The sequence below is a fragment of the Rhinoderma darwinii genome, chromosome 12, assembly GCF_050947455.1.
Source record: "Rhinoderma darwinii isolate aRhiDar2 chromosome 12, aRhiDar2.hap1, whole genome shotgun sequence".
NCBI lineage: Eukaryota > Metazoa > Chordata > Amphibia > Anura > Rhinodermatidae > Rhinoderma > Rhinoderma darwinii.
In genome coordinates this window covers 2,493,893-2,505,951 of record NC_134698.1, presented here as the reverse complement: position 1 = coordinate 2,505,951, position 12,059 = coordinate 2,493,893, and the positions used below count along the sequence as shown (strand labels likewise).

At 45.6% G+C, this 12,059-nt stretch overlaps 1 protein-coding gene across 1 annotated transcript in view; it reads right to left on the bottom strand.

Annotated features, from left to right (window-relative positions):
• Positions 1-12,059, bottom strand: part of LOC142665292 (NACHT, LRR and PYD domains-containing protein 12-like) — a 102,638-nt gene that overhangs the window by 34,049 nt on the left and 56,530 nt on the right. The window contains exon 12 of the mRNA XM_075844942.1: positions 7,349-7,519. Within this exon, the coding sequence (XP_075701057.1) occupies positions 7,349-7,519 (171 nt within the window). The remainder of the gene's footprint in view (positions 1-7,348; positions 7,520-12,059) is intronic.

Here is a 12,059-nt window from a genome sequence, read left to right as displayed (position 1 = left end):
TAGTTAATTTTGAAATTAGACCGTTTTGAATATCTACTCATCTCTGCCATGCGGTTAGGCAAGGAGATCCTGGGTGCGGTGAGAAAGAAAAGAAGTTCGTCCGAATAAGCAGCAACCTTATGAGACTTTCCACCCACCGACACACCCGTTATGTCCGGATTAGAGCGAACCTGACAAAGGAAGGGCTCCAGGCACAAAATAAAAATTAAGGGAGACAGGGTGCAACCCAGCCGCGTGCCGTTGGAGATGGTGAGCGGAGAAGAAAGGATACCATTAACATTGACCCGGGCAGAAGGAGATGAGTAGAGGCTCAAAATCCATTGCATCATGTGGGAACCCAGCCCGATATGCCGCAAAGTGGCCAACATAAAGTCCCAATCAACCCTGTCTAAGGCCTTCTCCGCATCCGTGGACAGTAACAGTGTGGGCAGAGCCGAGGCAGCCGCGTGATAAATCAAATTAATTGCCCTAGTGGTGTTGTCCCTAGCTTCCCTAAGAGGCATGAAGCCCACCTGGTCGTAGTGGATCACACTGTGGAGAAGGGGGGTAATCCTACGGGCCAAGATCTTTGCAAACAGTTTAAGATCTACATTTAACAATGAAATGGGGCGGTAATTTTGGCAGCTGGTGGGGTCCTTCCCTTCCTTGGGTATTACCGTGATGCATGCCCTCAGAGCATCCTGAGGGAGAGAGCGCCCCTCTGTGAGAGAGTTATAGGCTTGTAGGAAATGGGGAGCGTGGAGATCTGAGCAGACCTTGTAATATTGAATGGGTAGACCATCCGGACCCGGCGCCTTCCCCACCGGAGATTCCTTCAGGGCCCAGGACCACTCCTCTGAGGAGATAGGCTCCTCCAATGCAGCAAGAGCTTCCTGCGGGATACTTTTCATCCCCGAGGAGCGGAGATATGCCTCCATCTGCTACCGTTGATTCCCCCCATCTGCGGAAGGAGAGGCCCGAGGGAGATTGTAGACGGAGTGGTAATACGCCCGGAAGGCTTCAGATATATCCTGGGGGAGGTGCAAACTCCCAGCTCCGGGTACCTGTACGTGAGGTACATAGGTGCGGGATCTAGTTTTCCGCAGTGCCTGTGCCAGAGTCTTGCCTGGTTTGTTACTAAATTCGTAGAAATGTCGCCTACACTTTACCAGGGAGGCCCTAGCCTTGGCAGGACAAAGAGAACGAACCTGAACACGCAACTGCCCCAGCTCCGCCCCCACTACTCGATCCAGGGAGGCCTTGTGGGACTGCTCCAGGAGGTGTATGCGGGATAAAAGGTCACACAAGTGGGCAGTCCGCTCCCTTTTAAGTTTAGATCCGATCCGAATGAAGGTGCCACGAATCACACACTTATGCGCCTCCCAAACACTGAGCGGACCCACATCTGGAGAAACATTCGTGGCAAAATACTCCCGGAGATCCCTATGTATTTCCGAAACCACCGTCGAATCCTGCAGGAGTGAGTCATTTAACCGCCACTGCCAGGAGCGAGGGTGAGCTGCTGGGAGACAGAGAGTGAGAGTAATGAGGGCGTGGTCCGAAAAAGGTAATGTCATCAATAGAAACTGAGGAGAGGTTGGATAAATGGGAGTGGCGAAGAAAGAAGTAGTCCAGTCTGGTGTATGTGTTGTGGGGAGCCGAAAAGAAGGTGTAATCTTTTGTCGTCGGGTGCATGAGCCGCCACGTGTCTACCAGTTGGTGTTCATGTAACAACCGACGTATACGGCGGTGTGCCGACCTGGGTAATGACGAGTGCCCGCGCGAGGAATCTATAGTCGGGTCCAATGTAAAGTTCAGATCCCCCCCTAGTATGAGAGTGCCTTCCAGGAAACCATCCAGCTCCGTCAAGACCCTTTCCAGAAAGGCAACCTGACCAGTGTTAGGGAGATAGTATGAAGCCAATGTGAACAATGTGTTAGCCAACCTACCCTTCACGAAGAGAAACCTTCCCGCTCCATCCGTGCGAGTCTCCACGAGCTCCCATGGAAGAGAACACAAGATCAAAATAGAGACCCCTTTGGTCTTGGAGTCCGGCGAGGCACTGTGATACCCCTCCGTATAGTGAGAGTCCGTCAACCGTGGTATGCTGTCCGCCCTGAATTGAGTTTCCTGGAGAAACGTCCCTTGCGCTTTCTTTTTCTAGAGAAGACGGAGGATGGAGGATCTCTTCTCTGGGATGTTCAGGCCCTGTGCATTCGGGGAAACAACCGTAACGTTAGACATGTGGAACCAAAGTGGAAAGACAGAAAGGGGGAGAAAAGAGGAGGAGAGAGAAACTCCCATAGACAGGGAAGAGATATCCAGAAAGAGGGGCAATACCGTCCCACTAACAGAGTACAAAACCCCTAAACAATACTTCGCGTATTATGTAGATCCCGGGAGAAATCACCCCCTGAACACGACACAACAGCGCGGAAACCTGGTGGAGAACGTAGAATGATAGCGGTGCAAATAGGTTATCCCCCTGAGAGTTACCACTAAATTGAGACTGAGTTGTTAAAAGCACAAATGGGAACGAACTGGAACCCCGGACTCAACCGGCTAACTATAACGGGCATATGGAGATTCCCGGCCCCCGACCGCGGGACAGCAGAAAGTGAGGATGAGGATCCCTGAGACATGTACCCCTGACCCAACAAACAGGGCCCACTGGCCCAGACATATTCCCCAGCCCCTCCCGCAGAACACCGAAAAGAAAAAGGGGTTAGACACTCATAATATGCAGGCCCCCACCGACACCCTTTTGGAGACAGAAATAAGCTAGACATCTGGATGGGATACGCGCCATCCGGGTGCCCGTTGCTCGCGAGGACCGTCTCTAGGATGAGGCAGAGATGGGCGCACAGAGTCCGGGTAAAGACCCCCCCCTAGGAAAGAACGACGGCGGTGGCTCTGTCAAATCCGGGAGTCGCACTGGGGAGATCTCTAGGAAACTAAAGGCATCTTTCAAGTCCTCCAGGGAGCATACGGCAAATGATTGCCCCTGGCGGCGGAGAATAACGTGGAAGGGATGGCCCCATCTATAGGTAGCGCCCGCTTCTTTGGTAGCCTCCAACAAGGTGCGAATCACCCTACGCATGTGTAGGGTCAGTCTGGAGACGTCCGGCAAGATGGTCACCTCAGAGCCCTGGAAAGGAATGGCCCCCTTCTCCCATGTTCTCCGTGCAATGTCCTCTTTTTGTTTGTAAAAGTGCACCCTGCAAATGACATCTCGCGGGCTGTTACCTTCCCTGTTCCGAGGGCCCGCTAAGCGATGCACCCTATCCATTTCAATGGCCGAATCGCGTGGTCTGTCCATGAGCTTATTAAAGAAATGGGTGACAGCGTCATATAACTCCTCGGGCAGCACAGATTCCGAGATGCCCCTCGGCTTCAGGTTATCCCGCCTCCCCCTATTCTCCACATCATCCAGGTGCAGCGAGAAGTCCCTCATTTTGGTAGATTGGGCGTCCAAAGACTGAGAGAGGATCGAGATGTCCGTTGTGTGAACAGAGTTCTGGCGCTCCAAGGCATCTACCCGTGCGGTTCATGATCGTATATCTTGGGACACCACCACTATGGCCCGGTCATGTTTCTCTTCCAGCCGGGAGAGGCGAGCATCTAAGTCAGATTTTGTGGGCAATGCCCTCACCATTTCCCACAACTCTGCTAGGGTCCGTTCCATGGAGGGGGGGGCCCATAGACGAAGCAGGGTGGGGGTCCCCCAAGACAGTAGCTGGGGCGAGTGGGCCCCTCAATATGGCCGGTGTGCCCTGACTGAGGAGCGGCCAGTCCTGGAGGAGAGTGCAGGGACGCAGTGGAAGAAAATGGCGCCTGAACCGCCGCGCCTTGTAATGCCCGGCGTCCATCTTCCTGTCCGGACACATGTTGAGGCAGCGGGGGGAGGGGAGCAGCATCTCTCCCCGGAGGAACCGACACCGACACAGCCCTTTCACATGGACCTACCTCCGGAGACGAAGCAGCAGGGGAGCGGTCCTGCGAGCCTCTGAAGTATCCAGCCGGAGCCAAGGTGCCGGAAGGAGGAGAGTCCCCTCGTGACGGCGGAGACCAACTGCGGCCTACAGCGGGAATGGAGGAGGGCCGCGGAGAAGCACCGTCGCGGCCGGAGTGGAGGAATCTGTCCATCGACGTGGGGCCAGGGGTGACCGACAGAGATTTGCGGTGCCGACCTTTGGTCAGCCCGTCACTGGAGCAGGTGAGTGAGCCCATGGTAGGGAAATGAAGATGATGTGCATTTTTCTAAATTTAAATGTATCTGCTTGTAAGACAGGCAGTTATACTGCACAAAATAGTTACTAGTTACCATCCCCCAAATGTCTACTTTATGTTTGCATCGTTTTTTGAACATCCTTTTATTTTTCTAGGACGTTACAAGGCTTAGCACTTTAGCAGCAATTTCTGACATTTTCAAGAAAATTTCAAACTGGCTATTTTTACAGGGGCCAGTTTAGTTCTGAAGAGGTTTTGAGGGCCTTGTATATTAGAATCCACCAATAACTCACCCCATTTTAAAAACTGCATCCCTCAACGTATTCAAAACAGCATTCAGAAAGTTTCTTAACCCTTTAGGCGTTTCATTGCAAAGTAGAGGGGAAATTGACAAATTTCTTCTTTTTTTTTTGCCGAAATTCATTTGTAAGAAAAAAAAATAGTGTAACACAGAAGGTTTTACCAGAGAAACGCAACTCAATATTTATTGCCCAGGTCCTGCAATTTTTAGGAATATCCCACATGTGGCCCTAGTGTGCTAATGTACTGGAGTACCAGCCTCAGAAGCAAAGGAGCACCCAGTGTATTTTGGGGCCTGCTTATTTTTAGATTATATTTTAGGCACCATGTCAGGTTTGAAGAGGTCTTGTGGTACCAAAACAGTGGAAACTCCCCAAAAGTGACCCCATTTTGGAAACTAGACCCCTCAAGGAATTGATCCAGGGGTATAGGTAGCACTTTGACCCCACAGTTATTTTGCTGTATTTATTAGTCTGAAAAAAACATAGAAATTTGTAATATTTACAAGGAATAAAGAAGAAAAAGCACCCCAACATTTGTAAAGCATCTTCTCCCGATTACGGAAATACCCCATATATGGTAATAAACTGATGTTTGGACACACAGCAGGGCTCAGAAGGGAGGGAGCGCCATTTGGATTTTGGAGCGCAGATTTTGCTGGATTGGTTTTTAGTGCCATGTCGCGATTGCAATGCCCCGGAGGGACCAAAACAGTGGAAACTCCCCAAAAGTGACCCCAGTTTGGAAACTACACCCCTCAAGGAATTTTCTAGGGGTATAGTGAGCATTTTGACCCCACAGGATCTTTTTTAGAGCGAAGGTGACCAAAAAACAGCAATTTTGGCGCTTTAAATTCTTTATGTCTTACAGCTTTCACCGTGTGCAATAAATTACGTTTTACTTTATTCTGCGGGTTGGTACGATTACGGCGATACCATATGTATATAGGTTTTTTTAAAAGTTTTGCAGCGTTTGCACAATAAAATGATGTTTCTATAAAATAATTTATTTTCTGAGACACCCTATTTTGAGACGTAAGTTTTTATTTTTTTGTTTAAAAAAGCTGTGGGAGGTCTTGTTCTTTGCGGGACGGGTTGTAGTTTTTATTGGTACTATTTTGGGGTAAATGCGACTTTTTGATCACTTTTTATTCTAAACTTTGGGAGGGGTTGTGACCAAAAAATAGCGATGATGACATCGTTTTCCGTTTATTTTGTTTGCGGTGTTCACCGTGCGGAAAAATAAACATTATAGTTTCATAGTTTGGGTCGTTACGAACACGGTGATACCAAATATGTGTACTTTTTTTTTTTAACGGTTTCATTTTTTTCCTATACTAAATGACTTATTATAGGAAAACAAAAACTTTTATTTACGCTTTTATAAAACCATTTTTTTTTTACTTTTTACACTTTATTTTTTTTACCTGCAGCTCTGATCGCTGCTAGAATACATTACACCACCTAGGTAGCGTAATCTATTCCAACTGTCAGTGTGACGTCACAGTCACTCTGACAGTAAGGGTATGTTCACACGAGGGCGTCCGTAACGGATGAAATTACGGGGATGTTTCAGACTGAAAACATCCCCATAATTTCAGCCGTAACGGCATGTGCAGGCGCTTGAACGCCGCGTCAATTACGGGCGTAATTGGCGCTGCTATTCATTGGAGTCAATGAATAACAGCTCCAATTACGGCCAAAGAAGTGACAGGTCACTTCTTTGACGCGGGCGTCCATTTACGCGCCGTCATTTGACAGCGGCGCGTAAATATACGCCTCGTTTGAACAGACAAACGTCAGCCCATTGCTTTCAATGGGCAGATGTTTGTCAACGTTATTGAGGCGCTATTTTCAGACGTAATTCGGGGCAAAAACGCCCGAATTACGTCCGTAAATAGGCCGTGTGAACATACCCTAAGTCTACAAGGACCAGCCAGAGGCTGGTCCTCATAGGCTTCCATACATAGCTGACCTGGAGGCCGTTGTCTGGCCTCCGGATGCCATCACAAGCATCAGCAGCCCCCACAATTGCATGGGGGCTGCTGATGTGCTACAAACCCCCTAAATGTGGTGATCGCAATCGAGCACCACATTTAATGGGTTAATTGTCTAAATCAGTGGCGACGAGCCGCTGATCGGCAACACTGGAGTGTCAGCTGTCGGGGACAGCTGATCTCTCAGTTCCCGATGCAAACATTGTCGCCGACAGTGTGCATCGGGAACGACACAGTGACTTCCTGTCACTCTGACAGGAAGCCTATCAGGAACAGCCGAAGGTTGGTCCTGATGGGCTTCCGTCCATGGCACACACGAAAGCCATTGTTTGGCTTCCGTTTGCCATGCTAACTATCGACAAACCCCGCGATTTCGGACCAAGGACTGCCGATATGGTAGAAACCCCTAAAATTCAGCAATTGCAACCGATCGCCGAAGTTAAGGGGTTAATTCACCAAAATCAGCGGCAGAGGACCGCTGGCCGGCAAGAGTGGATGGAGTGTCAGCTGTCGGCGACAGTGTGCACCGAAAACAACTCCGTAACTGTACATCCTCGTGCGGGAAGTAACCTCCTGCAACGACGTAGTTACTTACTCGTGCGGGTAGGGGTTAATAGAACTGAATATAAAGAAATACTGTGAGCTACAATATTTTCTCTTTTTAATGGCAGTCAATGCAAGACGTATTCAACCGCCGAGAATATCAAACTTCAGAATGCTTTCACCTATCCAAGCGATTCTGAGACTGTTTTCTTGTGACACATTGGACTTTGTTACTGGCACTTACTATAACTTGTGCCCCCCCCCCCATGTCTCGGTCCTGTATACATCTCTTATACTCACAATAATTCCTCTATCCCGCAGTCTGGACTGGACAGAGCTTCCATCAAGTCACTGAGGTGAGGACCAGACAGACGGTTACTACACAGGTCAACTTTCTTCAGGGACCGGTTATTCCTTATTACAGATGCCAACTGGATGCAGGAAGTGTCTGGTAGATGATTATTACCCAAACTGTAAGAAGAAGATGAGATGTGAGTGACGAGTCCACAGAGCGTTACTATAAAATCTGTAGGTTGTGAATGTGGAGAGAAAATGTCCCTGATGTTAGTAAAATCGGAGAGAATTGTGGACATTTTCCTTAGGCCTCATTCAGACAGACATAATGTGGCCGCATTTTCGCATCCACATTTTTACGGCCACAAGACCCAGTCCCTACGCTGTTGTCGTGACTCGAACTTACATCAGCATAGAACTGCAGGGGTCTGGGTAATAATGCCGGCACCTGTCAGCTCCATTATTCTATCAGGCGGCAGATTAGGGGACATTCACAAAATTGTAATTTTCACTCTGCACCATCCGCTGCGCATTAAACCCTTCACACACCGTGACTGAATAGCATGTGGTGTGGGGGGTGATATATGGAGCGTCTCACGCGCTGAGCCCGCACCATACGCTGCGGGTGTCAGCTGTGTATTACAGCTGATACCCGGGACTAACAGACAGAAACAGCAAGCACGCTATTACAGGAGCCTGTAAAAATCACAATATATTGCAATAAATTAGTATTGTAGTGTATTCTACCAGTGATCTAATGATTGCTGGTTCAAGTCCCCTAGGGGGACTAATAAAATGTGTAAAAACAAAAGTAAATAGTTATTAGTGGAAAAAATAAACCCTTTTCACATATTTTTTCTCTAAAGTAATGTAAAAAAACACACAAAATTGGTATCGCTGCGTCTGTAAAAGTCCAAACTATTACAATATACCATTATTGAACTCGCACGGTGAACGCCGTGAAAAATAAAGAATTTTAAACGGCAAAATTGCTGTTTGTCACTGTGAAGGATGGTTTATTTGCTTATATTCCCTGTATGAAATTACATTGTGAATTATCAAGCAGGATGCCGAATTACTAAGATATGTATTATGTGAAAGTGATGATAATGTTTAAATGATTTAGTTTCATGCAGCAGCCATCTTGTCTGGAGTTCCCATCTTGGTTTTATTGTAGTGAATAGAAAAGTCATTGTTCCTTTAATACAAGTAATGTTGATTTCGTATGTTTTATCTTTGACCTTGGTTCCCATGCGAAGTTGGTAAGGAATGGACAGGGAGGGAGATGGGAGGGTGGCAAGTATGCGTGAGGGAAGGTCTCCCCCATCTCCACGAGAATATTCTGTCCAAAAGAGATAAGACACCTGCAAAACCTAATGTGTGAAGAATTATAATGATGTATCTGGGATGTATTTTATTGTATGCTTTTTATTGAATAACAAATATTGTTACATTGTCTCTGATTGGTTTACCTCAAGCCTACACCCCTTCTGAATTTCAGTTTAACAGTTTGAGTCTGATAATAAATCCTTCAGAGGAGCATTTTGAACATATCAGCAGAGTCTGTGTGTTTTCTTCTCCTCTCTCGATATATATCGGTGAAATATCCTAATTAGGATACTGACTAATGGGGTCTGGCCTTGAGAGTCTGTTTGGACTCGTATAAATTTCAGTCTAATATATTTTGAGCGATGGATTTCCACGACAGTAATGGTGCCGATAAAACCCAGGAAGATTGCACGTCTGATAAGCTGTCACTGGAGCGGTCTGGCTTTGCATCTGTGAATTACAAAAAACCGCAGTAGGTAAGGAGCTTATTCTTACACCATTCACACATGTATTGCGTAAGCCTTGGAATCTAGTTGTCAGACGTCACTTCTTTTCTGGACGAGGCCCCCTTAATCAGCAGTGGGTTGAAAGATGGATCCAAAAAGGTATGTTGAAGCTTTTTGTGTGATGAAGGATTGCAGGTGTGTATGAGATCTTAAACTGTTGATATGAAAGACATGAGAGAATTTTTGCCAGCAATTACATTGTTAACCAGAAAAATTGTGAGAAGTGTAAGACCTCCGCCTTTGGAATGCAGTGACGTAGTGCATGGCGGAGAGAAGTCGTAACTCACATGTGAAGTATTTGAAATGAAAAGATTGTAGTCTGTGCTTGCTGCTCTGTTGTAGCGTAATTTGTTATTTAGTTGTGTAAAATTGTTGAGGATTAATAGTTGTTCTGTTAGTTGGGAGGTACTGACTGTTTGTAGGTGAGAGGAAAGTTGGATAGTTGTGAGTAATATCCTGTAGTACCACAGGGGCTTCAATGGTTAAGTCCTGATCATGTAGAATCCAGTGCAAGGAGAAGCAATTGTGGCTATATTGAATTTGCACTCAATACCATTACCCAGTGCAACAGGGAAAACTTTGAATACTGTATTAGAAAATCATTTATATTTTCCTAACTCATTGCCAGACGGTGATATTGTGTGTAAGGGTCCATAAACCAGTTGTATGCATTGCCAGACTGGCATAAGGCGGGAATCAGTACAGACTGATTTCTAGCACATGTGATAATCCGGCATATACACTTTGATGTAAAATAACATCCAAGTAATTAAGTCTGTAGTAGTATAACATCAGACCGCTGGATTGAATACCGTTGTAATATAACATCCTGTATTCAATGAATGACCCTGACACTTACCCCAGGTGCCACCTGTGTCGTAGTAGTAATTACAGTGAAGGACATTGGTATTGGCTCAGACCCAGAGCCCGTAAAGAAATCATCACCAACATAGATAACAGCCCACTAAACTACAACCCACAGAGTGAACGGCTGAGTGGGGAGGATAATATATATATGTTACCAAATATAATTTGCATGTGAAACCATTGCAAAGTGCTAGAGGAAAGAGTTTGGGATATATGCTACATCACGGGCTGTATGAACCGAAAGACACACCCCGGCAGCAAGTGTTCTGCATAAGTGAAGTGTTACCAACTCCTGCTTGAATCAATGGAGGTTCATGAATGTCGATTGTGTTGAAGAATTTGCTCTTGTAATTGTTGATTGCCAGCATTTTGTCTGTTCTTGATGTTCTATACAGTGAGGGATCAGAGGATCCTACTGCTAGAATGTCTGGAGGAACGACTTTTGATATCGTACTGGTAAGACAGTCTAGGAGATAGACTGGTCTGAGATATCTGTCGGCAAACGTGGCCTGTTTGCCTGGAGGTGGGGGATTTACCGGAAATCACCCTACTGCTCTTCGACCATGGGGTCAGGAAGAAGTTGGACAAAGATGCTTTGGGGCACTGGTCCCGGCCAACATTAGAATGAGCAAAAGGAGCTGGGGCTTTAATTGTAAAGTATGTGAAGGCAAAATAACACACTGAAAAAAAAATTGTTGAAGAGGCTGGCAGCCGTAAGAAGGATGTTTGCATGTGATAAAGACAATGGTTTGCGGAAAGTTGAGAAAGGGAGTGGAGTGGCCAGGACAAGGCATAAGTTAAAAGGACAAAGCAGGTGATTACAGGTGGTTACAAGTAAGATGATGTGAGAAAGAACAATTTAAATACAGGTGTAAATTTTTATTGGAAGAGTGAAGAAAACGGAGCAGTCGGGTACATTGCAGTGACTAACGTGGGTCAGAACGGGGGGAGTGTAATGTGTGATGTGATGTGACATCTGTGTGATGTGTGTAATGTAACATGTCTGAAGTTTGAAACTAATGGCCACAATAAAAGCAGAACTATATTGTATGTTTCCTATTTTTAACAGCAGTAATGTCTAAAAATGTTAGTGTTTTGTGTACGGGGTTAAAATCAGTTCCACTTTTTTTTCATTTTTTTGGAATGTGTCTTATCTTCGCGCACGCGCAGTCGTCTGTAACTACACCAAGCGAGAAAAATATTACAGCCGGCTGGATTTGTTTGTAAAAAGATAAAAGCTATACTGCATATTAATGTGTTATAATGTGATAAGATTTAATGTTGGAATGTTTTGCTGTTGATTCAAATGTATTAAAATACAGATATTGTGAGACACGGGGTCTTGATGATGTATGTGCCCCCTCTGTTCCCTATTCTTATGTACAGCTTATTGGTTTGCAGTAATTAATATTACCAGATATATTATTTTCTGTGTTATTGAATAACTAATTACATTTGTTTTGTTTTTTGTTTTCACACATAAGGCGCGTGCTATGGTGCTGCCTAAATGTTATTTTTGAAAATGTGAGATGTTTTACAGGTAAATGGTTGCATGTCATTTTAAAGATAAAATTTATTTTTGTCAGGAGAAAGTCATCTTTTTTGTTCCAGGCTGTTGTGTATTACAGGGGGTTAAATTAGTGCCACCCCGATAGAGTGTCTAATTTTATTATGTTGATATGTAGTTTTGAACCCTGCTACATTACTTTCGCAGAGTCCAAATAGGAGGGAATGTTGAAGGGACTGATCAGGTAGTTTTGTTTTGTGTTTTATTTTGTTTTGAATTAATGAATTTGGTTCTAGGAGATCTACAAAATGTGTATGAGCTTCAAGGAGTAATCCAGATTAAATGTGTATGACAGTAACCTATATTTTGAGGTTTTTCTGTGTGGATGGTTCCAGATCCTTCCAGAACGGTGAATATGGCACTGGGTAAGCTGTGCTGTAGTCTCCACCCAATATGAGGTATTGTGTAAAAGACCATCCCCCTCCAGCAAATTTACACAGGAGGCAGA